We start from the raw sequence: 26926 nt of genomic DNA, 5'->3' as shown, positions 1-26926 counted from the left end.
CATCGTCAAGGCAGAAGCAGGAAAGAGGAACATTCCCTCAGATGAATCAAGTCGCAAGAGAACCTGCACATCGTCAAGGCAGAAGCAGGAAAGAGGAGCCTTCCTTCGGAATTTTTTTAATTTTTTAATTTTTAAAAAATAGTAGTCAAACACTAAAATGACCTATACGTTTTTGGTCAAACTACAAAAATAACTTTAAGGTAGACTTCTTATGCAGACGTAAACAGTAGACTTCATACGGAAGTCTAGATCCAAAAGTAAAAATATGGTCAACTACAAAAATAACCTCTTTTCTTTAGTAGACTTCTTGAGCCTTCAAACGAAGTCTACTAAGCTTTTTTTGTTTTCAAAGGATGTCGAGTAGACTTCTCGTGAAGTTTAACGAAGTCTACTTTTAAGAAGTCAATTGCAAAAATAATCTTATGTTGACTAGTAGACTTCAATATACTTCACGAGAAGTCTACTTTTGCGATATAAAAACTGAAATGTGGAGAAATTGAAGTGTGAGGATTACCTTTAACAAAATTGAGCTCGCCTAAGTTTCTCTTAAGCACCCAGAACTAAGGATTTCTCCGAAAATAAACAACCCAAGTGTCGAGTAACCTGAAATCACCGAAAATGCATGGCCTGACGCATTGTAACTTAGCCCAGATGTTTTGGAGAAGAAATTATGAAAGAATGAGCAAGTTTATGAGTGAATGAGCTCAGATATTTACTTATTACAGCTTTAAAATTGGTTGAGAAGCATTTATTCCCATTTCGTGGTTGTTCATGGTGGTTGAAGGAATTGAAGAAGATGGCATTTTCGTAAATAAATGGTTTTTAGGAGGACCAAGGAGACTTTAACCAAATTAAAGAAAAATCGAAATAATAGATGTATAATGGTACTTTCGTTAATAGTTTAGGTAGGAAAGATAAAATTGTGAGAAAATGGCAAAAGTTGAAAAAAAAAAAAAAAAGTTAATTTGGTGTTTGACTTTGAAATGTAGGTTACATCTGAAACTATCTCATAAGTTTATGAATGATTATTTATTATATCTTAACAGAAAATAATAATGTAATTTCCTATTTCTAGCGTTGGTGGTTGAACTGGTGTAATTATTAACATTAGTGTTTTATGATAGTATTGTCTAAGATATTAAAAAACCAAATGAAACTGAAAAATACATTTACATGGCTGAGAGAATTTTGGTTACTAAAAACGCAAAATATGAAAAATGTGAAGGCATTTCTATTTTCCTTCTTTTTGTTTTTTCCATACAAGTTTTTTACAGATAATTTTGTGATTTTTTAAAAAAATAGAAGAAATTTTTTATATATCATAGTAGAATAATTAGATATATAATTATTCCGTTTAGGCAAAAAAAAAATCAAAAGAAAAACAAAGAAAAATGTCCAAAAGTGTAAATGATATAATGTCTTGGTCGCTTTTATCATCATGATTTGTTTGTTATTCGACGTGTAATTATATTATAATATATGAATATTACCGATGCATTAATTATTGTGTTTATGATTATTGTGTATTCTTTAACGTTTTAAAACAAAAAAAAATATTATTGATTAACAACAAATTAAAATAGAAAAAACAAATTAAAATTTAAATAAAAATTTAATTTTATATTTCATATAAGTATTTTATAAGAATATTAAATTTTAACATGTTAAATATATATATAAAACACTTATGATGAATTTTTTACTTTTTAAACAATCTAAACCCATTTTCAGGTGATTTTTCACAAAATAGAATAGATGGTACATTTATTAGTTAAAAACAAAACAAAAAAGAAGTGATTTTATTAAAATCGTTTATTTTGTTAAAGGGTCTTCTTGAATTTAAGGCAAAACATAATCCAATCAAAGACTCTTTTCATGTATATAAATTAGTTTTCCTTGTAACAATATAGGCAGATTAGAAAAATTGACAAATTACAAAGGCTCTAACAAGTGGGACTCATCATGTATAAGATATATGCTCAGAATGATTAGGACCAAGCCTTGAAAACGACCCTTATCAGGAACTAGTCTCCCATCTCTTGCAACCTAATACATTAACCAACCTCAAATTAGGATACTGAAAAGCAAAAAAAACAAAAAAAAAAAAACAAGAAAAAAAGTAATTCTTGAAAAACTCTTGAAATTGAGTATAAAAATACCCAAACAAGATTGTAAACAACAGGAGGATTTGGTGAAGAAAGTGATAACCCTCTTGTCTAAAGCATATTGAAAAATTTCTCCATACATAGTCTTTCACCTTACCAAACATTGTTCCCATATTAATTGACAAATCAACCAAATGTACTTGTTGGTACAAACTAAAATCACAAACATCAAAGATATTTCTTTTTGCTTAATTCATCTCCCCCAAGCTTTGAACATGTAACAACAAACAGATAACAACTTGGAAAATATACAATTCACCTAACGTGTTCCCATTTTCTCAGCAATCAAAACATAAGACAAGAGACGGTAAAAAAGATTCTATCTTGTAACGCTTTGGTAACGCAAGGATAATGTTCCTACATATTTCAGAACAAAAGACTTATTATTATGCAAGAAAAGGAAGATGAAACAAAAGACTTAATTTGTCTTAGTCAAGGATTTTGGTTTCCCCGACTCCGGATCATCAACAAGGATCTTCTTCAATGCCTCCAAAGCCTCCATCCTCGACTTCGTAAAGATGCAATCGTTTCGCATCAGGTCACAAGCCTAGGGGTCCATCTTTTGGTATATCATACGTTGAATATTCTTTTGGTATCTTTTTGTTTTTTTTTAAATAATAAAATATTCGACAAAAAAATTATAATAATAAGATAACTCTGAGAGTTGCGAAATAATTGGCAAACATAGGTTATGATTCGGATTATTAAAATACTTACTATCAAAGAATTTTTTTAACCCAAAAAAAATATAACCAAAAATAGATGTATGAGTAGTATTCCTTCTCAAGATGTGAAGATTAGAATTCTGTTATTGCAGGTCCGAAGAAACAATAGTAAACAATAGTTATTTACTGAGAGGAAGATATTAGCGAAAGAAGAACCAAATTGTCATGAGTTATGTACTTGATGATCCTCTGTTGCAATCTCCCTTAGCTTTCTCAGTGCAGGGAATCGAAGAGTAGTGAGATCAGGTATGTCCTTCTTCCTCAGCTCACAGCACTTCAAAGCTAATCGAGCTAGACACAATTCTTTCTTCAGGCCAATCTAATATTTTTGGATCCAAAACTTCTCTAAAAATTCATAAACCATATATACATAAACAAGAATTAATTATACATACCTGAGCTTACATTAATTTAAAAAGGTGAATGAACTTTATAGAAAAGGTAAGAGTGATGCTAATTTGGTTATAGTTCTCTTTCAAAGTAAAGTTAAAGAAAAAAAATCTCTCTGAAAGTAATATTATTTCATCTTATCCCCCAAAATAAAAGATTAACGAATATAAAAAGAATCTTTATATGGTCACAAAAAGGCAAGAGTGATACTTAGTTAAGTATACTTTACAAAATCATAACTAAACTGGTAAATTTATGGCATTAGCCATAAGGAGAGTTGAAAGAAGCTATGTACAGGGAAGGCCAAGCAAATGTAGTCTATTAAATATAACAAAACAATAAGTGAGTCTGCATGATAGACAATACATATTTTATGTATTTCATACAAATAGTAAATTGAGCCAAAAATAAATTTTTGTATAACCGTATCATATATATATATATATATATATATCTATTATATTAAAACAGAAGTACTTTTACTGTTTGTTTCCAAACACTCCCAAAGTTTTTTTTATGATATTTTATTTATATTTATATTTAATTTCCGAAAATTAGTTATTAATTTAGATATTTTTAGGTTTCCTAAAATCTATGTCATCTCTAATTTAAATTTCAAATTACTGGAAATTTATGATAATTATATTTAATTACAAAAATCTGCATTTAATTTAATTTAAATTCAAAAAATTCAAATTATAATTAAATTTTATTATAAAAATTTAGATAATAATTTTAATATTTTAGAATTCTTTAAATACAGGTTAGATTTAATTTAAAATTTAAATAATATTTATTCATAATCAATTGGTCCAAATATTTAATATTAGTAAATATTTATAGGGTTATACATTTATAAATATAGTCTTATACAGGTTAGTTTGTCAAAACATAGAAGATATTAGAAAGGATTTAAGACAACTACACGAACGGATTAGCAAATTCATAGATTTATAGATTGTTTATGTGTAAATCTAAATTCACATAATAACAAAGTTTATGATTAACAATAAATCAATGTATACTTAATTAACGCATATTCTTATTCTACTAATATTCAAATTTTTACTGTTTAAACTAAAACATGATAATAATTTTTTGATTTAAAAAAAATAAATAACAAAAACAAATTATATCTAAACAAACAAATAAATATAACTTATTTTAGAAATATAAAAAATAAAAAATTCTCGTACAGAGACACAGGGTTAAAATCTAGTATATTATTAAAAAGTCTTCATATTTAATTTTTGGGTTTTAAAATATTTACAAAAGGATGCAGACATTAATTTAAAGCTAAAAGACCAGAAAAGGCAAAATGAAAAAAAACAGAAGCCCACTTATTAAAACCCTAAAAAAGTTGAGGCCCAACACCGGCCCAAAACAGGAAGAGACAGAAATCCTAATCCACAACACCACCATTGGAGCCACCGCCACCAGCTCGTCTGACGGAAAACCGATCTTCTGCGGCAACCAACCAAAGCTTTCCGGGCCAAAACAAACTACCGCACGACTAAGAGGAAAGACCACCAGAGCGCCGCCGCATTTGAAACTTACCTGAGGGAGAATGAAGACTAGATTTGCAGAGAAAAGGAAGTAGATCCGGTCAATGCCGCCGTCTAGGTTCCGTTCAGACCTGCCACCGACAAGCTTACTAAACAACCGTGGACGGTACCTATTGACTCCACTCACCTCCTCTGAGAATACTTTTCAAGACTCACCGCATGTCCTCAGATGCCGGCGAGTTTACTCAGAACCACTCATCATCTCGCATTGCCCCTCCGTTTGCTGCATCTGCTTTGACGACGGCCGATCTAAACGCCAACCAAAATGATGGAGCTGTTGATAGACTCCTACGTTAGCCTGAGAGGAGCATCACCAGACCGTTGTTCTCGTCAGATCCGGTTCTGCGAGATGCTATCGCCGTCCACCAACAAACAAAACAATGAAAACTCCGCCGAAGAGCAAGGCACACCACCTAACTGCGCTGGAAAAGACTCAAACCAGGGGAAGAAGAAAACAGAGCGAAGGAAAGAACATGAAGAAAAGCTCTCTCGCGGTACCGGCGAGAAGCACCGGTAACCGGAGAGGCAAGGAGATCGAAGAAGAAGAAGAGCGGCACTAGGTTAATTCGAGAGAAAAGATGCCTCGGCCATATTATATACTGTAAAAACTCTATAAATTAATAATATTGAGACTTTGGCATTTATTAATTTATAGAATTATTAATTTATAGATTTTCAAGAAAAAATATTTCTTATTTTTTTATTAATTTTAGAAAATATTTTTTTAAGATTTTAGTCTTTAAAACATTTTTTCTAAAATTAACGATGAGTTACAAAAAAATTAAAATTTACAATAAAAAAAATTTTTCACTAAACTCATATTTTAGTAGATTATCTCACTTATATATTTATATTAAATTTTATTTATAATAATTATTGATTTTTGATATTAATGGGACTATATATTTACATAGGAGTTTTGTTAAAATTATTATCTTATTATCTTATCGATTTGTATTAAATTTTGTACCGACCCAACTTAGGACCAGACAAATTTATTAATTTATAAAATTTATTAATTTATCGAGTATTAATTTACAGAGTTTCTACTATATATATATATATATATATATATATATGTGTTTATAAATTTGCGATAATTGATTATTACAAATAACCATGTGAAATATCAATCGATTTAATGACAAGTTTATCGTTTATATATCATGTATAATTTTCAGTGCTTGTTTATTACAACAACATCTTTCTAGAAGTTGATAATATTGACAGTGAATTGATATTATTGTTGCATTTGACCTATACAAATTATTAGGAATAACTATGTTTAACTAAATTCTATCTCGTGCATCCGCACGAGAACTATTTTTAATTTATCAAATTTTGTAATATAATTTATGTTTTTGTTTATTTATATATAATTTTCTAATAAGTGATATATATATTTTCTGTTTATATATATTTTGTTTCTATTAATTTATTATTTCTATTATATATGACTGCGATTAAAGAAATATTATTCTATTTCATCTATTTATATTAATCTAATAAGTACAATGATTATAAAAACGTTATTATAACATATCTATTTATATTAATCCGAAAAGAATCATAGTTATTAAAACATAACTATAACCCATTCATTCATATTATTTGTATATTTATATATTTTTAAGTTTGAATATTAAAATTTTTAAACTTATTTAATAAAAATATACAGTAATATATTACTTTTATCTTTGTCATTGAAACATTACTTAAATTTGAATATATAAATTAAATCTTAATTGATATCAGATTTATTATTTTTGTAAAAAGATAATAATAACTTATTTTATAATTTTTGATAAATAATATAACCTAAATTTAATGAAATCTATAACAATTCTAAATTCAAATTTAAATTTTTGAATTTATTTTAAAATATAAATTCAAAATATATTATTTTATTAATATTACATTAAATTAACTTGTTTGGTAACATAAATAAGAGTTATCCAAAAACAGAATAGTAGAAAACTAATTAAAACCTGTTTGGACACAAAATACCGTTCTCTTTTAATAGTATAGATGATACTTCGATTCAACGATAGATTTTGGGTTGGTGATTAGACTCTGATGCAATTGCTATTAATAGTGTTTTATTATAGTGTTGTTTAAGATATCAAAAACCAACTAAAGCTGAAAAATATATTTATATGGCTGATAGAATTTTGGTACTAAAAGCGCAAAAATATAAAAAATTCTAAATCATAGATTTCCGATTTTTTCTCATTTTTTAGTGTTTAATATGCATTTTTTACGGATAACCTTATTTATTTCTTTTTAATTCAGAAATATAAAAAAAAATCTTTCTATATAACATTAAGATTCCGTTTAGACATAACAAATAGGTAAAAGAAAAACAAAGAAATGTTCAAGAGTGTAAAAGGTGTCGTAGTCGCTCTTATCATGATTTGTTTGCTTATTTCGATAGGTAAATTATATTATATTATTTGAATAATATCAATGTGGTAATTTTTGTGTTTATGATTATTGTGTATTTTAAAAAAGTTGGTAACATTTAGCATCTTAAAACAAAAAAAAAAATCTTTATTATTGATTGACAACAAACTAAAAAAATTAAAATTTATGTTAAATTTTGTATGTCCAAAAAGTATTTTTTTCATATAGCATAGATTATTGTTTCAAATTACAGTTTATTATTATAAAATATTGGTGTTATATAGTTTTTTTATGGAATTCCTATGATGCATTTAAATTATTATTATTATATGTTAATTATTTTAATTATAATCTTATATTTTATTTTTAAAATAAACATCTTCACGATAAAAATTATAGTACCATTTTTATCTAATTTAAATACACAAACTAAAATTTTATGTTTCAAACATTTATTTTCATAGGAGTGGAATCTTCACTTCAAAATAGGTGTTTTGATATCCCACACTCTGACCGTTGTATTGAAAAGGAGTGTAAGGCTTCATGTTTGAAGATGTATTCACAATCGTTCGTGAAATTTGGATGTATCGTCGCACCTGGTGGGCCTTTAAAAGGACAAAAACAGTGTTTTTGCGAATATCGTTGTCCTAAATAATATTTATTTCAATAATAATAAATCTCAATTTTTATTAATCTTAAGCACCTTGTAATAAAGTAATATATTATTCGACTTAAGTTTCTAACATAAACATGTTTATGTACTATCTCAAGTGTGATTTTATTTAGAATTTCTTAACGTAATTATGACACATAACCAAAATTATAACTCATTAAATTGTGTCATCTGTTATAGCCAATTTAGGTTGTGACATGTGTCAATTAAATAATATAAAATTTAATTTTTAGTATTTATTTTGAAAAAAATAAGATGTTTTTTTACTACAAAAAATATATATAAATAAAAATCTATAATTTATAAGATCGTTTTTTTTATTTAGAAATATAAAAAATATTGTTTATCCTGTTTATAAGAAATATAGATAAATTTCAAATTTCTTAAGTTCAAATTATAAAACTTAATTTTGTGGATAATTTAACAAAATTTTAATCCAAAAACTAAGTATAGCGTCATGTGTCATCGTCAATTTAGATTTTAATATGTATTAACACAACAATATAAAATTTTAAATTTAGTATTTATTTCAAAAAAGAAAAATAATTTAAAAAATAGTATTATAATAGAAAATTTTAAAATAAGAAGAAAAAAAATAGTGGGACTCATCATGTATAAATATACTAGTATTAGAACCCGTACTTTGTACGGAAAAAATGCATTTTTTAATAAAATATGAAAAAATAAATATAAAATATTAGTCATTAATATTTGCTGAATTCTTTAAAAACATTCTGGGTTATTTTCTTTACATGAAACATCTTTCTCTCTATTTATGCTGATTTAATTTTATTAAAACACTTATATTACAAAATTCTTAACACAAAAAGCAATTTAAAGCTAAAAATAGAACAAATCACTGAGATATAAGAGAGATGAATGAACCTTGCTGGTAGTCATGGTCTTGATATTTTGCTTGTTATCTTAGATACATCAGCAAGGAGAATAGTCTTCTAATCCACATCCATAACAGTTGAGTCATCCCACCTGTAAAAGAGAAACATAATTAGATGGTTAGACTAAGATGCGAGAAACAAAAATGATGTTCGGGTGGTTTTATTTTTAGTTGAACATTGTGTAGTATATGACTGAAAAAACTGCTGCAGTTTTTTTGTATATATATTTTGAAACTGCAGATATAGTGGATGAGTGGGGAAGTTTGAGATTTCTTTTTATGTTTAAAATTTATAATTTGTTTTGTTGTCTATTTGTAATTTATTATTGTGCTATTTTCTTATGAATTGAAACATAATTTATGTGGCAGATTTTGATTGGCCAGGTGACTTGTGCTTTAGTAAATAAAGGATACTTAGAATGATTAGGACCAAGCCTTGTAAACTATCTAGCTGCAAGGTAACCCTTCATCAGGAACTAGTCCCCTATCTCTTGCAACCTAATCACATGACATAACCAACCCCAAATTAAGATACTGAAAAACAAAAAATAACTTGTAATTAATTCTAAAAAACTCTTGAAATTGAGTATAAATATACCCGAACAAGATTGTAAACAACAAGAGGATTTGGTGAGAAAGTGATGAACCTCTTGTCTAAAGAATACTGTCTTGAAACATCTCTCCATACATAAGTCTTTCACAGTACCAAACATTGTTCCCATATAGACAAATCAACCAAATGCAACTTGTTGGTACAAACTGAAATCACAAACATCAAAGGTAAATCTTTTTGCTTAATTCATCTCTCCCAAGCTTTGAACATGTCATCTTGCTTTAATATTTTTGTGGGAAACCTCCTGAAACAACAAACAGATAACAACTTGGAAAATACACAATTCACCTAACTTGTTCTCATTTTGTCAGCAATCAAAACATAAGGGAAGATACGGTAAAAGAGTTTATATTTTGTAACGCTTTGGTAACGCAAGGATAATGTTTTTACACATTTCAGAAAAGGAAGATGAAACAAAAGACTTAATTTGTCTTAGTCAAGGATTTTGGTTTCCCCACCTCAAGATCATCAGCATGGATCTTCTTCAGTGCCTCCAAAGCCTCCATCCTCGACTTCGTAAAGATGCAATCGCTTGGCGTCAATTCACAAGGCTACTGGTCCATCTTTTGGTATATCACATGTTGAATATTCTTTTGGTATTTTTTTGTTTAAAAGAAAAATTCGACCAAAATAATAATAATAATAAGATAATTCTGAAAGTTGTGGAATAATATAACAAATATAAATTATGATTCGGTATACCTTTTAGAATAAAATTACACTTATGAATGGTTTTTTTTTTCTTAGGGAATACAAGGAAGCTGAAGAAATAATGGAAATCTTCTTGTTACTCTATTAGTTCTCACACCCATAAATGTGAATGAAATTAGAGGCAAATGGTTCAACATGAAAAGGCATCGGAGGAGATTTTTTTACTTATTGGCATTTTCAGAAATAAAGGGTAAGAAATTATGAAAAAGGAACACAAATTAAGTAGCATCATTATTAATTTTCCTAACTGGCTTAGACTAAATGATAATACTGACTATCATATTAAAATTAAGTAAAAATAAATACTGTAAATGTTGCAAAGGCGTTGACAAGTTACGTAACAAATAATTTTCAATTAATATTTACTCATCAAAGCATGTCTTAGTGTGTTTTATATTGACCAATCTATATTTTTAAAAATCATGGTGAAAACTCAATTTACTCTCCATGTTGTATGTCATTTCTAAGTTTTAACTGGATCAGCCAAGTGAAATTATATTCCGAAAGTGAATCCCAAAGTACTGTTTTATTATATGGGTGCGAATTAAAAAAATTGAAAATCTGAAATCTTAATTATAGAAAAACGGGTAAAAATAAGATAAAAACTCACATGGAAAATTATAATAACTAGGAGAGAACCCGTGCTATGCACGAATATTGTTTTACGTATGTTTTTAATTTTTTAGTTCAACTATCAAATTTTATTTTATGATTTCTTTAATATTTTTTATGACCCTAATATCTTTTCTATCTATTATGTTTAAACTTTTTTTCATTGAAATCTCAATCTAGTAATCATTTTGAAATCTCAATCTAGCAATCTCAAAACTTGTTATTCGGTTGTTTGAAATTCTTAACCTATCTTTTTATTTTTGATTTCATAACTTGTTTTTTCGATCATTTTTACTTTCTGCAGTTTACCATATTCATGTTTTGTTTTCACATATTTCATTGATTCGATTTATTTGTTATCATATTCTTTTTCTTTTCTATTTTGTCAGTTTTTCTTTTTTTGATAATTTTTTTTATATTGTTTAATGAATATTTTTTTTTGTGTTTTTTGGTTTTCTATTAAAAACTTGTTCTTCAGTTGTTTAAAATTTTCTTAATCTATTATTCTCATTTTTGGTTTTATTATTTATATTTTTTCTTTACTTTTTAATGAATAAATTATCTTTGTTAATTAAAAATATGAATAAATTACATAGAAAAAAGAGTAGACAAAACTAAAATCTCAAATTATTTTTGCTTTATACATTGTAATGTTTTATTTAAATTTAAAATAGTTTAGTTTATATTTTTCTGATGATTTAATATTTTTAATATAATGAAAATTAAATGAAATCTTGTAGAAATAATTTATTGGGACAAGTGTCACTCTCTCTAGTGCTGATGTGTCATTCAGCTGGAGAGAGTTGATTGTCTTTTATATATAAGATTATTATCTTAGAAGTTAAAGAACCAAATCCAATATATACATCTTCTTATGGGAAATATTTTCTCTCAGACAAAAACATAATATCTTTCCTTTTCAACTGCGAAACCGAAAACATAAATACAGAGACATATATATCTGAAATAGTGTATATACCTAGTGTAGTGATAGAGGAAATAGAGACAGAACGGTGAAGATGGTTAGGATTTTGGCCTGAAAAATCCTTCTCTCCGGTAAAAACTTAAATTCACATGTGTATATGTATCTTGGCACTTCAACCAAAAATTATATTTCTTGGCATCTTATTCTTAGATATATGTCTATACTTTTTCATGATATCTCGAATCGAAACCAAAACTAATCTCGGGAATTAAGAGCTAGCCTGGTGATCTTGCCATCTATGAATATACTTCTTAGTTCTTGAAAATATAGCTTACAGTAGTTTGATTTCAAATTATGTGGAGATAGTCACAAACTCGCACTTTTAGTCAGAGTTTAGGAATCCATACAGTAGATGTTTGCAAAGACGACAAAATTCTGCTTTGGAACATTATTGCTTGTGTTCATCTTGATTTCATGAAGCTTAATCTCGCCTCTCTCTCTGTTTGTATATAGTCTTCATGCAGTTTAATCGTCTCTCTCTAAGTTTACTCATGTCTCTCTCTAAGTATATATGATCTCGTTTTTCATGCAGCAATCTGAAAGATCTTTGTTTTTTTCTTGCAGAAATCTGAAAAAGCGTAACGGGAGTTGAAATCTTTAAGATCAGAGTGAAAAAAAAAACAAACTTGAATCTCTTAAGAATGGGAGATGAGCCCAAGGTTTAGAGAGAAATGGGATTTCAGAAGGCAAGAGAACAACTTTGATGATTCTTCAAGCGATGATCCAGATTCGACCTCGACCCAGGACCCACTTATTCATAACCCAAACCTTGTCCTTGATTCGAATCAGATCGATAGTGGAGCAAAAACTGTGACGAAACCTGAACAAAAACAACCTGTGAAAACCCGGAAGAGGATGACCCGCAAGAAAGATGAGAGTAAACCTGAGAAAGCTAAGCAAGTAAGGAGAAGGAAACCAAAGACTGTTTGTGCAGAGGATACTAAGAAGAAAGAGGAAACGGTATTGGAGAAGGAAGATGATATTGGAATGTTCATGAAGACGTTGCTCGATGATCTCACGGCTTCTAGAGAGAGCTTAATGGATTGGATGAAGACCGAATTGCATGGATCATCTGATCAAAATGTTATGTCCCGGCCGCCTCCAAAGAAGAGAGCGGTTGCTTCTGTAGCAGCGCAGAGATCGGTGAAGAAGAGGGGGCCGAAGAAGAAGGAGAGTGAAAAACAGAGCAAACCGGAAGAGTTATGTCAAGCGATGAACAAACCTATAGTAGAGAGTTCAGAGATTGCGCAGAACGGTGGAAGTCAAGTTCAAGAACTTGATTATAATGCTGGACCGTTGGAAATGTTTCTCAAGAGCGGTCAAGGTAGTTTAGACGGAAACTACTATCAGCAACAAGAACAAGTTCAAAGAGGGATTGTTGCACAAACCGAGATGGTGAATGAGAAGAATGCGACAGTGACGAATCCGAAGAGCGTTGTTTTGGCCATACAAGCTCCACAGTTGAGTCAGAAACAAAAGAAGACGAGAGATGCTAACACCATCAAAAACAGATCATCTATGACAGGATCCGAAACGCAGAAGAAAGGTGATAACTTTGTGACACCCTCGGCGCAAAAGCTGTCTCCATCGCCATCGTTGCAGAGTTTTCCAGTGGGTTCTTCATCGTTGAACTCGTTCTTTCCTTCTTCAAGTCAAGGGACTACGTCTTTTGCAAGTGACAACAACTTTCAGCTGAGACAACCACCAGTTAATCCGATCCATGATCTTTCTGATCTTCAGACAGGATTCACGGGAGGACAAGGATTTGGGAATTCTCTGTTACACAACAACGGTTACTTCTCTGGTTTTCCAGCTGCTTTCCAGCCTAATCTAATCGGTAGCAGTTATAATTTTCCGACACAAGTGAATCCTGCAACTTCTTCACAGCAGAGAGACAATAACAATATGTTCGGAGGTCTGAGAATGGCCGGTGAAGCCATAAGTTTTTCCGGTGGCAGGTTTCCCGAATCCGAAGTCGGAGACAGTAATAACGGCTTCTCAGATCACAGAACTAGCTCTGGTAGATAAAATGCCTGTTCCAGAGTCATGTGCTTCTCTCTGCAGGGTATGGATTTACTAAGGTTAAGATTTGAGATATGAGTAACTCTGGTAAAGGTCTTGTTACTAGATAAGCAAATATCATTCACATATTCATGCTTCTTTAAGAAAACGTAAGTCGGTAACTAGTTTTTGGTTAGATTCGAATTGATCTAACTCGTGATCACCTCTAACAAAGCTTGAAACTGGCTCATTAAATCGATACTCCACGACTAGGACTTTGCCAAACCTCGATACACTGTTGATCCTTTCGAATCACAAACATTCTGTTCCCTCCAAACGCCAATCCGGTTATCTTGTTTTCTCCTGAATCCGCCAATTTCGCGAACGAATTCTTCCTAAAAACCCTCTCTTCCAATACATCCCGGCTTGCGTTCCCTACCAAACCCGTGATCACTTCAGACCAAAGCTCGATCCCACTTCCTTTACTACAAAACACATGATTACCATAGCTCTCTATCTTACACCCAACTCCTCGTCTCTCATTCAAGCTTCTCTTCTTCTCTTCTCCAAGACAAATCCATGGATCCTTAGATCCTAGACTCCTCAAATCGGTGTAGAAAACCTCCCCTGAAGTCACACCGACCTTGAAAACCGTCGAGAGGTTATCCGAGACAGTCACATCAGAGAAACAATCTTGTGTCTCCTTAATCTCCCAGACCATATTCTTGGACCTTACATCCCAAAACCGTACATGACCACTCACACCAGACGGACTACTATGAGAACCAGAAACCATCAACAGATTACAACTCTGAATCCATCTCAACTTAGTCGATGGAATCGCAGAATCAATATCAGCACCATAGATCTCGCAATGATCGATCTCTGACACAGGCAACAAGGTAGAGAGATCATACACCATAATCGAATTCGAGTTCCTTCTGCTAGATTCAAAGCTAGTGAACAGAAACTCAGAGGAAGAACCTATGGCTTGAACCGTGGAGCTAGTCACATTTTCCCAGTTCAGAGTCGTACGGACGAATCCGCCGTTATCGAGATCGATGATTTGCAAACCTGGGAAATCGGTGGCTCCGGCAGCTACACTCCCGGCGATATCTCGAGGAGGGAATCCACGGCGGAGAAATTCGTCAACACCGTCGATTTCCGCCTCAGCGACCAATCGAACGAAGTGATTTTGCTCCCGTGCGCCACGTGGAGGCCTCCACCGTTCGCCGTCGGTGCGATCGTCGACGGAGAATCTCTACCGTTCAACGGAAGAATTCGGGATTTACGGAGATCGAAGGCCTCGAACTGCGACGAATTCGAGAGGGAATCGATCAGGAAAGACTCGATCCCGTAGTATCTAGACTCCTCGATCAGATCTCGAACATCGAAAGCGCGCGATCTCGCAGGTAGGTTTCCGGTACGGAGGATGTAGAGAAGGACGGAGAACAAATCGGGATCTCGATCGACGAATCGAGTAGAAGACTCAGTGACGAGTCGAGAGAAAAGAGAATCGGTTCCGGCCAAGGTCAACGTTTGTTTCGTCGTCTGGAAGATTCGGCCTCCAACATTGACGGAGACAACGTTCGATTCAGGAGAGATGATCGGGAAATTCATCGGAGCAAATCACTAAACCTTCGGTTTCTTGATGCAGAGGAAAAGATAAAACTCTTTTAGTAAGCTCAAATCTTCAGAAAGGTCAACGGTCAAGATAAGATTATCGAACCAATAAACGGTCTAAACCGGTATGACCAATTTATTTGAAATCGGAAAAGACTAACAATTCGGTTCGGTCTTAATAATGTACACAAACGTCCGGACCGGTAAATTTAAAAACAGGTAAACAAACACAACGGGAGATTTCACAGTTCAGTAACTTATAAGCATAAATAAAATATTCATGATCGATCATATACATAAAACAAGTCGTCCCCTACCAAATCCCGGTTCAAGGATCTGGTTTGCCTGCAATTGCAACATCATCATCATCATCTTCATCGTCATCAGAACCAAATTCCTCTTCACTTAGTTCTTCATCGCTGGACTTATCTTCTGAACCTTCCCCTGGTTTTGCATACTTCTCACAGTATTCTGAAAACCACAAACCAAAACATCACACGCGCAAAAATGACCCATCAAACTTCCTTAAAATGTCGCCTAATCAACGACATTATCAAGACCGTGCATACACTTAAACCTATGGTTAAGCCTTTAAAAAACGATCCTAAAGTGATCAGAAACTTTATCTTCATCATGAGCTTTTTAACGTACGAATCAAGATCGGGTTTTTGAAGTGTATAATTACTAGCAGATCTTTACATAAGCTGCAAGACTTCGAATTTTCAATTCTCACATTAACTAAGCAAAAGGTATAATCGATTAGAACAAAGAAACACGAATGATTTCGAATAATATTTAGCTTAAGAATGGTAATCTAAGAACGCAAAACGTTAAGAACAATTCCATGATACTAACAATTCTCAGTGTGCTAAAATCTTTATATATCTGCATCTCAAATGATCGGAAAGACCTAACAGTTTCTCATAATTTCGACTAATCTCTTAACAATGGAGTCTGATTAAATTACCTTTAACTCGCTGTTCATACGCAGGACGATCACGCATCATCAGTGCAGCAGCTTCTCCATTCAATGGATCTGATGGGTTTGGATACAGAAGAAGCTGAGGAAGAAATGTCTCAAACACATTCACAAGGTCTGAAAAAAAAAACAAATTAAATCCAAAACATTAGAACTAAACCAAATATTTCCTCAAAACAAAAACAATCATTTGATTCAAACAGAAACCAACAACATTTTGGTTTAGCCCTTACCAAACATTGGACTCCAAGTCTGATTGATCACATCTAAACAAACAGAACCCGACCTGCGTGACAAAGAGACCAAAGATAAAGACACAGAAGGTTCTCAAGAACATAAATTTTTTTTGTCCGAAACATCTAGTGATGAAACTAAACTCACAGTTCATCAACATTTGGGTGATAAATCTTAGTAATGAAACCAACAGATGGAGATTTGTAAGGATAAGCATCTGGAAGCTCAACTCTTATCTTCCACACACCTCCTTGATACAGACCTATCAAAGCCCCAACAAATAAGAGCAACAAAAAGACAAAAACTTTCCAGAATATGAACAAAATCTCAGAAATCATATATAACTGCAAAAACCCTATCATCAATCATAAGCAGCAGAGTCAGAATCGGAATCAGAACGCAGAAGAACCAGTGTTTGATTAAAGATGAAAAATTAACAAAATTGGGGATTTAGCGACGGAAAATCAAATTGATGAATCTTACTGTCTTTGGGTCCATTGAATTCAACAAAGAACTCTTGCATGCCATCGTTGATCGTCTCCACTTTATAATCGCTCATCATCCTGTAACAAGATCAAATCAATCGACGAAACAAATCAAAAAAATTAACTTTTTTTTTCGAAACCGACATTCAGAAACATCAGAATCAAAAGAGAAAAACTAGTCTTACAGCTTCATCATATCCATTTCTCGGCGTTTGCTTGGGGAAGACATCTTTTTTTTCTGGGTTCGCTTAATTTCTCTGATTTTCTTCTTTTCTGGGTTTTTTTTTTCTGGTTCTTTCGGATTCGAGTGGAAATGAAGAAAAATGTGTGAAAGAGAAACTGAAAAGGAAGGATTTTCTATATTCTTTTATAATTATTTTTTTTTCACGTACACCGATGATGAAGAAGGGAAGACCGTATCTGTTTATTATATGTATATATAGTTTAGATGGAACCATTCTTCTGTCAGTAAATTTTGCGAATCAGTTTCAGTAATAATTTTGTGCTTTTCAAGTTACTTTCTCTCAAAGTAAACAACTATTAAAAAAGATACTTTGAAATTCTGAATTAACAGTATTCATGAAATGTTTAAACTTTCTTTTTTGTTCAATTCATGTGTTATTTTTAAATAGAAGAAATGGTTGTATAAAAAAAAACATTATAATCAAAGTGTAACTATATCATTTCATAGTTAAAACAACTTACAACGTTTAAAAAATGGTACGATATGAGCAGAGAAGTGTAAATTTTGAACCGACAGTCGGATTTGTTTATAAATTTTGAATATTCCAATTATTTTTGTTAAACTGTTTTTATTTTTTATTAATTAGATTCATATGAAAGGAAATATTATTTAGGAGGTTTTGTCTTTGCCAAATTAAATTGAAGAAGAGGTGACACAATCGAACCTAAACTAGAAGCTTTAGGACACGTCCAAGGTGTAAGGACAAAAAAGGTTTGGCCAATGATCACATTTATAATATTTTGAAATTAATTAACAGAAAACACCAAATAAAAAAAAAAACAAATTTTAAGTCTATTTTTGTTCAATATACTAACAACAGTTACAAATTTCCTACGGTTCTTTGAAATTAGCAACTACTCACCATCATTTATAACAACAATGCTTCATACAAAAAGTTTTTATAGTAGCACGTTTACACGTAACAATATCATGTACTATATTCTCATTAATTTGACTAACTAAGAAAATGTAAACAAACTGTGATAAAATTAGACTAAAAAAACATGATGTGCACTAGAAACATTTTCATTTTACATCTGACAAAAACAATAAAAGGAAGAAAGTAAACACTACACTAAACTAAACCCGAACCGTAATAACCCAATCCATAACATACTCAATTTCAGTTTGATTACTGTTTTTCTTAAAACCGAACAAATAAAAAACAGAATCAAACCCAAATTAAACCCCAGCTAAAACACTTCTAAAAGAACCTATAAAAACACAAGAATTAACAAAATCAAAATAGAAAATCTACAAGAACTTCATTTTTTTTTTTTTTTCTGTTTATTCACAGAAGCGAATGTTAAAGCACAAACCCCTAAACTCTTATCTTAATCTTCTTTAGTAGACGACTTCAAACGTCTGTACAAGCATATATGTATATCAACACTGATGTGTAAATGCAACTTCTGAATTCCAAGAACGAGACTATTGTGTATTGTTACCATTTTCTCTTCTTCTACTTTTATCCGTTTTCTTTGTTCGGGTTCAGAGCGAATCAAGCCTTCTAACTTGTGGTACTTGCAGGTTACTAGTCGAGGGGAGAGTCAAATACCATTTCCTGCAAAACAAACGGATTCTTAGACACATCCCAGGAACCAAAGTGAACATGTTGGGTCCATAAACAAGAGGAACTGGATTACTCATTACGGTTTACTAGCGATTTATACACCAAACACTGAGTCCAAAACATACCTTGTTGCAGACCGGGCAGGTTTCACTTCTTTCCATCCATTCTAGAATGCATGCCAGGTGAAAATGGTGGTCACATTTGGCCAGAAGTTTAGGATTCTCATTATCATATTCTGAATCACACACACAAAAAGAAAACAAGATAAATAAGTCATTCACATCATATAAAGTACGGTTAGGTTTATATCTCAGAGATGAAGAAAAGGCAAAAACTTATACCTTCCAAACATATGGGACAATCCTCCTCTTCCTCTATTGGCACAAAGACGTCTTTTGATAGCTTCGGATCTATATCTTCAGTAGATTCAAGATTAAGCTCTGTCTGGATTTTGCTTTCTGTGTCTTTAAATGAGCATGTAGTTGGAACCCCGAGAGTGATACCATCAACTGTTTCTAGAGCAGACTCGGTATTAGCGGTTTCTGCTGAAACTTCTCTTATATCAACACAAGTAGTCTCTTCACCGTTTCCTGGTGTTTGAGGAACCCCTATAGCCACATCAAAAGGAATAGGTGGTGGTGGTGGTATATAAGCATCAGGAGATGATGTCTCCAAGTTTGTGTCTACGACTACAACACCAGAGGAGATTGCAGAGGATGTCCTGTTATGAGCCGAAGATAAAGGAACACGCTCTTCGGTTGCCCTCGGGTACTGCAAATACAAGTTAAAAAAAAGGAGGATCAACAATGGGAAAACACTTTTAAACACTCATATTCTCATACGAGTCTCGAAACTATTTATGAATTTTAACTCCTTTTGTGTTCCAAAGCACAGCAAGACTGATAGAATTGCAGACTAATCTTTGCAAGAACACACAAATAAAAGTCAGAAGGGAAGTTGAAGAAGCATCACACTAACGTAATAGTACGCAGGTCCATTATCTACATCAGCTCTTCGTGAAGAAGAACAACAACAGCAACCTCCCATTTCTTCTTCTTCTTTTGTTTTTTTTTTTCTGCTAATCACAATTCCAAAAAACGAAGACTCTTCATCTATTACGCTAACCTACAAGCAGTGTGAAGAAACAAGAAACAAATTACATACAGTATAGATGAATCATTTATCATCTGCAAGAAACTGAAACAAGCTTTATCGTTTTCAATCACTTTCAGCTGTCTGCACATTCCGAACAGTTTTATCATGATTTACACCTTTATAAAACCACATCAAGAGAGCAAAAAACATATAATCCAAAATTTCAGCTAAGAACAGTCTAAATTTACTCTCACTAATCAATTTTGACACACCAAACACCTCTTCTCAAACCGATAACATAGGGACATCGATGTTGAGATAAAGCCTAATGTGCATCTACTAAATCAGAAGAAGGCCGATTTCTCAATCAACTTAGCACCACCTACACACAACTACAGTGAATTTTCAAAAAAATATATACTAAAACCCAAAATCCACAAGCACTTCTATTCGAATTCAACTCCAACATAAGCATAAATCCCAAAAACAAAAAAATACACAGAAGAAAAAACCTAAGAGATTCGTTGAGAGCTAGCTACTAAGTTCACAATCCCCAAGCTCCGTAAAACCCTAAACCAGAACTTATCCAAAATAAACATCAGAATCTCAGAATCTAGCATGAACACAAAGAGAAAAACGGATCTAGACAGTCAAAACCCACAGAATTTCGCACAGAATTCAGCTCGAGAAAAAAAAAAAAACCTAAACAGCGATCACTAGCAAGATCAAAGACCCCCAAATAATTACCGATCATTCTCTGGAGATTGAATCAGGAAAGAGGAATTGAAAATATCAAAATCGAAGAGAAAATTTTACTTTTCGTGCACCTTTTTCTCGGGAGAAACCTTTTTCGTCACCTCTGCTTCTGCGCTTTTGTGCTGCTGTTTATCGTGCGCTCTATCAAATGACTTTCCTAAGAAAATAGAAGACTCATCTCTGATTATAATATTAATTAATTAGCTAATTAGTTTAATATCACTGGTTTTTTTTTTTGTCGTCAATATCACTGGTTTACTCATACCGATACAGTAAGTGTCATAATTGACATTACAACGAAAATATATAATATAAGATGGATGTATTTTTAAATATGATTTCTGAGTTAATTGATTCAATACCATTAAAAAATTAGCTATGTAGGAAAGTTAATTTAAAATTTAGTAAAATAGGAAAGAGCAAACAAATTTATCCTAAAAAAACACATTTTCCAGTTTAAAATAATTACAAAGAACGTCATTGATTTAGAAACTGACTTTTCAACAAAATAAATCGGTGACATTGTTCATTATATGAGTGGTATTACTGTTCATCTGATTAAAAATAATTATTCATTATCAAAATCATGTTGTTAACATGCTAACAATTAATATGTTAACATATTAATAATAATTACACATTATATACGATTCATTAACATAATTAACATGATAACACCTTTTATATATGTTAACGTGATAACAATTATGTCTGATATTCATAACGTGCTAACAATAATATCCAATAATTATAACGTGATAATAAGAATATCTGATAATTATAACATGTTAACATATAGTAAATCTGAATATTATTTATGTTAACTTTGTAATGATAACTTTTTTGAGATAATATTTATGTTAATTTTTAATTTATACAGAATATTCACAAATAATAATTGCAAAGTTAACATGATAACATTGTTAGAGGCATTAACAGCATATGGAGATGAATGTGCTAAGAGATTCGTGAAAAGATGAGACTTGTGGTACTCTTTATGTGTTTTGTTGGTTGTTTCAATCTTAAAGTTTGTAATGACTACTCCGTTATATCCATTTTTTGTTTGTCAAAGAAAACATTTAGAAAGAAAGAAAAAGATAGATATAAAAAAAGGAGTTTTGATTAAATTCATGTCTTAAAACACTGTAGAAAAATGTTCTAATTTTGATATTATCCATAGTCATTCAGTGGTAATACTCTTTCATCATTTGATTGTCCAATACAAAGGAACAAAGTTTACACAATTAACATCAGTACTGATTGAAAATTGGGTTAAACGATTTGTCTTTTAGGTTTTAGTTGGGCAGAATAAGTTAAAGCATAACATTTGCACCCAAAAAAAAAAAGATAAAGCAAAAAAAAAAATTGGAAGTGGCCACACTCATCACAAAAACTGAAGAAAACATGCTATTTAAGGCTAAGCAAAATATCCATTAAATTTGATTTAATGTGCAATCTGTTTCGATGGAGTCCCAAAAAAAAAAAATTGGATATTCATGATTTTACGAATTTTACATGAGCTAAGAAAAGAGTAAAATATTGAATTAATTCTTGTTTAACATTTCATTTTCTATTAGTTTAATTAAAAAGGTAACAAAATAAATTTGCATTGAAATCCTAAAACAACATTAATTTTATAACCAAAAAAAAAACTAAAAACATCACTTATAAATAGTTAACAATAGAAGTCCTTGATAATTGATATTTCTTACAATGAATTTTATTTATATGGATGCTACGATTATGTTTCTATATGGATGTTACAGAAACATAATTTCCTTGTTGACATAAACTTTATTTTAGATAAATGTAGAAATATCTTTTTTGCGCATAAAGTAGAATATATTTCTTTTCTAAAAATATCCCATTGTGTGTAAGACAACTTAAAACGTGGATTTCTCGTGTTTTTCTACAGACGTCAACATACACTCAAACCGATTGATTGTATCGTCTTCATTGCCACGTATATTAAGACCTACCAACTCGCTTTAACTATGATATTTTTTCGCTCGGTGTTACATTGACAAAATATCAACTTAAAGAAAGAAAAAAGTGATGCCAAAATATTCTAGTATTAAATTGTTTTTGATGAATTTTATTCTACAGCATCAGTAAGTTTGCAAGTTTTAAAAAATTAAACTGTTTTTAATGTAGTCACCCTTTGTCAAAGAGCCTTTTGAATCATCATTCCTTATTGAGAGATTAGAAATGTTAATGTAGTCTCCCTTTGGCTTTGCCAAAATCAGCCTTTGAATCATCATTCCTTAAAATGAATTTTGTCATCCTTTTTTAGCATAGCAGATATTTTGTTAAATTGGAATGCAATTCGCTACATCTACAAGCAGAAGAATTGTCAATATATGTTATGAGCAATTCGGCTTTGGTCGATAGAGCTTCCTCCAAATATTCTAGCTAGGCTTGTCCACAAAACCAACCATACTGAACTTATGATGATGATACCAATTCAGTAGCCCTTCTGGTGCTTTTCACGTGGTGCTAAGAAAACATTGTATCTATTTTTTATTTTTTTATTTTTGTGTTTCAAAACGCAAAGAGGCTTGTTGATATATAGTACCCAAAGTCTTCTCATATGCCTCGTGAGATTACCATCATGGTCCATCGCTAAAAAGAGAATTTCCTCTAAAATATGATCGACTATAGCATGTTTATCTTCTTCTGAAAACATGTATGATAGTCCAAATCAGGATCAACACAATTAGGGACATGGTTTGAAAGGAGATCGAGAAAACTATACTTTTTGTTTTAATTATCTGAAAAAAGGTGGCATGCGGATCAAACCCACGTAAAAATGAGATTGTTTCTTATTAGACACACAAACCCAACATAATAAAACAATGCAAGTCCATGACATTACCCCATATATTATGGGGTTTCTAGTAAGTTTGAATGTTGTTATAAGGATGAATGTAAACAATTTTGAAGTTGCCTCAAAGCAACTCTAGCTCCTCCTTCATCTTATTGATATATTAATAAAAAATATCTTGTTATTGGTGACAACCAAAGCTTTTATCTTTCTTTTCTTTTTTGCACAATGAAGCTCACAATGAGGTGTCTCATTTTCAGTTTAGTTTTCTACACAATAAAGCTTTGTAAGCTTGAAGCCTACTCTTGCTTTCATTTATGATTTAGAAATGGAAAAAACTGTAAAAAAAATACATGGAATTTCAATTTTTTTGTTATTTCAAGTGGACAATAAAAAATTATCAATTTCTATTGAATTTAAATTTAAATCATAAACTTATGTTGACTGAGCCAAATTAATTAGACATGAAGTTAAATCGATAAACGAAATGAATAAACGAGATTAAAAAACTGTTGTAATTCTTGGTTGAGTAATACGAAGTCATTTATTTTTTCTTATTAAACACCTGATTTGAGATTTAAAGAAATAAAGAGAAAACAATGTTGTATCACTTAACTGTGATTGACAACGCACTTTTTAACTTAGTTATTTTATGTGTTTAATGCCGTGTTTTTGGTTCAGTAAACAGAAATTTGTGATTTAAATATAAAATCAACAAAAAGTTTATGATTTAAATTGTCTACTAGTTCATAATTTGAATGACCAATTTTTTTTTTTCTTTTTGACAACTTTTATTTTTAGAAATACATATATATTTATTTTGTTGAATATAAATTCCGTTTTTACATAAGGTATTGGGCCCATTATAATAGCCATGACTGATCCGTTACCTTTTAAGCCTTATAAAATACCTCGTAGAGATTTTTTTCCGGCGTCTCTTAAGCCATTTTGGCATTTTCTTCGTTCACGACTTCACGTCAAAAAAAGTTCACGACTTCACTACAAGTCTACAACGGTATTCCACGCCGCACGTAAGACGGTTTTGGCCTTGACGGATTTGCATAGGTAAGTTAGGGAACATCAGTTTCATATGTTTTGATGCCATATTTATAAACCAATTTGTAAGCCTGCGAAATTAATCTACAATACATTTAAAGTGTGAATACTAGCTAGCTGAAGTGCGAACGCCTTTGATTTACGAGTCACGGGTCATGACTCATGGCCCTTTCTCTTGGAATTCTAATAACATCGCTCTGAGACTGCTTCGTCTTCTGATTAGATGTTTAGGGTTTTTAGGATAATTAGGTTTTTAGGGTTTTCTAGTGTTATAAATAGGCTTATGTACTGACTCAGCAATTGATTGTTTTTGCCTTGTAGGAGAATATCCTCTCTATTCTATTCCTCAGCGAGTTCAAGAAGTTTCCGCTCTATATGTAATATCTTCCTCACAAATCTTTTTATTTCTTACACTTTTTTTGGTTCTCAAATAATATTGTTTGAATTAAAAACAAAAAAGTTACTATCTTTTATCTTGGAACCCTAATAATTTTTCTGACTCCATTACTCAGTTTTGTGAACTATGTCAAGTGCAAATTTTACATTTGTGGAGAGCTGGAGAGAACGTCATCCTTCTTCTTATTCCCTCAAGATCAAAAACATTTCTCAACTCAATAAATCCATTGTATCCTCAAATGAAAGATACCAATCACGTCTTTTTGCCTCCGGCGGATTCAACTGGTATGTATTGTGTGTGCATGCACCATAAGACACAGACAATTGCATCTTTCTCATCATTCATCATCTAGTTCCAAAATAACTATTTTAACCTTTTTTCATCGTAACTTTAACTTTCAAAAAGAGATCTCATCTTATGTATATGCGATAATGTTGTTTATGAAAACTAGGAGGCTACTTATTTACCCAAAAGGGAATGCAAAGGATGAGGGGAGTGGGTTTATTTCAATGTATGTGGAAATAGATAGCAAAAGTCTCATGGAGACACCACCAAATGAAGTGTATGCTGGCCTCACCTTCTTCGTGTACAACAAGAAAGAAAACAGTTACTATACTGTTCGAGGTATATACAAATTCAATACCCTGTCCTATATACATATACACTATTTACACATATATATATCATCGACAAAATATATATTATTTAGATGCGGAAGTGAAGCATTTCAATGCATTAAAAATGGTGTGGGGTTTGTCGCAAGTTATTTCACTTGATACATTCAATGACCCTAAAAAGGGATATATCTTTGAGGGAGATGAATGTGAGTTTGGTGTTGATGTGGACGTTTCTCCTCCTCTCACCAGTTGGGAAATCCTCTCTTTTTGTGAGAAACTCCCTAGTCCCAAGTTCTCTATGGCTATTAAGAATTTTTCTGACTTGAAAGAGTATCTTCGGCAATCAAACATTTTTTCAATGGGAGAGATGAACTGGTAAGTCCATATAATATAACAAAACTTTCCTTAGGCACTATCATGTATAATGGGTTTATGATTTTGGCATGTGTATCTAGGGTTCTAAAGCTTTATCCCAAGGGAACTACAGCAGATGGGAAATGGTTATCCATTTTTCTGTGTGTACCTGATGGTGAAACACTAAAGGAAGATGAAGAGATTTACATTCGAGCACATATCAGAGTCCTAGATCCACTTGGGTTCAATCACTTAAAAGACGATTGTAAGTGTCACAAACCATTGTAAAACGATTTTGGCATGTTCAATCTTATCTAGTTAGTGCTTTGCTTTTTGTTTTTGTTGGCAAACTTCTGTAAGATGTCTAAGCAACTTCTGTAAATCCTCTACAAAATCTGTATTTCTTATTAACTTAAATTAACATTCATATTTAAAAAAAAAGTATTACCAACCATCATTTACATTATATTTATTATTTATAATTTTTTAACTTTCTTTATTCATTACCAGTTGATTAGAGGATACAAATCATAGATATGAAGATTTTTCATGTGGGATTAAATTTTGCTATAACATTTTTTTTTCAGTGAAAGTGTGGTTCAACAAATCAACGCTGAGTTGGGGTTTTCCTCAATATGTGTCTACAGCTGAAATTCGGAAGACTTACTTGGACTAGGACGACACTTTGAATGTAGATATCGAATTTGAAGTTATTTCTTCCACCCAATACTCTCCTAGTACCATCTAAGTTACTATCTACCACGCTATTTTGTTTTTAATATATAAAACTATCTACTATCCAGCTGTTTGCCTGTTTATTAATTATGATATGCAACGTTTTAAACTCTTTATTAATTTTCTTTTGAGTTATTTATTTCTTGTTTAAATTTACATCCTTATTTCACTGATACTTCTTGGGGCTTCGGTTATATAACTCAATATGATGTTCAT

General features: G+C 31.4%; 5 protein-coding genes across 6 annotated transcripts; 2 read left to right on the top strand and 3 right to left on the bottom strand.

The window, feature by feature from the left end:
• The first annotated feature begins 12279 nt into the window (after window positions 1–12279).
• LOC18022962 lies at window positions 12280–14079 on the top strand. Its single transcript, XM_006405301.2, has one exon. The coding sequence runs from the start codon at window positions 12386–12388 to the stop codon at window positions 13763–13765; it is 1380 nt and encodes a 459-aa protein (XP_006405364.1). The 5' UTR covers window positions 12280–12385; the 3' UTR covers window positions 13766–14079.
• LOC18022961 (BTB/POZ domain-containing protein At5g41330) lies at window positions 13456–15378 on the bottom strand. The gene is given in 3 exon segments (XM_024158869.1): window positions 13456–13795; window positions 13963–14839; window positions 14842–15378. Coding segments are annotated over 2 exon segments (1368 nt in total). The 5' UTR covers window positions 15359–15378; the 3' UTR covers window positions 13456–13795; window positions 13963–13988.
• An 80-nt stretch (window positions 15379–15458) lies between these two features.
• LOC18022960 (ubiquitin-conjugating enzyme E2 4) lies at window positions 15459–17467 on the bottom strand. Its single transcript, XM_006405299.2, has 6 exons — window positions 17245–17467; window positions 17058–17137; window positions 16722–16836; window positions 16574–16626; window positions 16329–16457; window positions 15459–15832 (listed from the first exon to the last, which is right to left on the bottom strand). The coding sequence occupies exons 1-6, from the start codon at window positions 17286–17288 to the stop codon at window positions 15690–15692; spliced, it is 564 nt and encodes a 187-aa protein (XP_006405362.1). The 5' UTR covers window positions 17289–17467; the 3' UTR covers window positions 15459–15689.
• An 801-nt stretch (window positions 17468–18268) lies between these two features.
• On the bottom strand, window positions 18269–20880 carry LOC18022959 (probable E3 ubiquitin-protein ligase RHB1A). Of its 2 annotated transcripts, none has more exons than XM_024158586.1 (5): window positions 20788–20865; window positions 19855–20001; window positions 19218–19647; window positions 19002–19111; window positions 18269–18867 (listed from the first exon to the last, which is right to left on the bottom strand). In XM_024158586.1, exons 2-5 carry the CDS (start codon window positions 19921–19923, stop codon window positions 18838–18840), a joined length of 639 nt encoding a protein of 212 aa, XP_024014354.1. In that variant the 5' UTR covers window positions 19924–20001; window positions 20788–20865; the 3' UTR covers window positions 18269–18837. The 2 variants fall into 2 exon arrangements, with proteins under 2 accessions (XP_024014354.1, XP_006405360.1); XM_006405297.2 differs by having other exon boundaries at window positions 18270–18867; window positions 20799–20880.
• A 4250-nt stretch (window positions 20881–25130) lies between these two features.
• Window positions 25131–26651, top strand: LOC18022958. The gene is made up of 5 exons (XM_024158966.1): window positions 25131–25288; window positions 25456–25628; window positions 25714–25996; window positions 26077–26246; window positions 26569–26651. Exons 1-5 carry the CDS (start codon window positions 25131–25133, stop codon window positions 26649–26651), a joined length of 867 nt encoding a protein of 288 aa, XP_024014734.1.
• The last annotated feature ends 275 nt before the right edge of the window (window positions 26652–26926 follow it).

Source organism: Eutrema salsugineum, unplaced genomic scaffold (genome assembly GCF_000478725.1).
Source record: "Eutrema salsugineum unplaced genomic scaffold, Eutsalg1_0 scaffold_14, whole genome shotgun sequence".
Taxonomy (NCBI): domain Eukaryota; kingdom Viridiplantae; phylum Streptophyta; class Magnoliopsida; order Brassicales; family Brassicaceae; genus Eutrema; species Eutrema salsugineum.
This window is presented reverse-complemented; position numbering and strand designations above follow the sequence as displayed.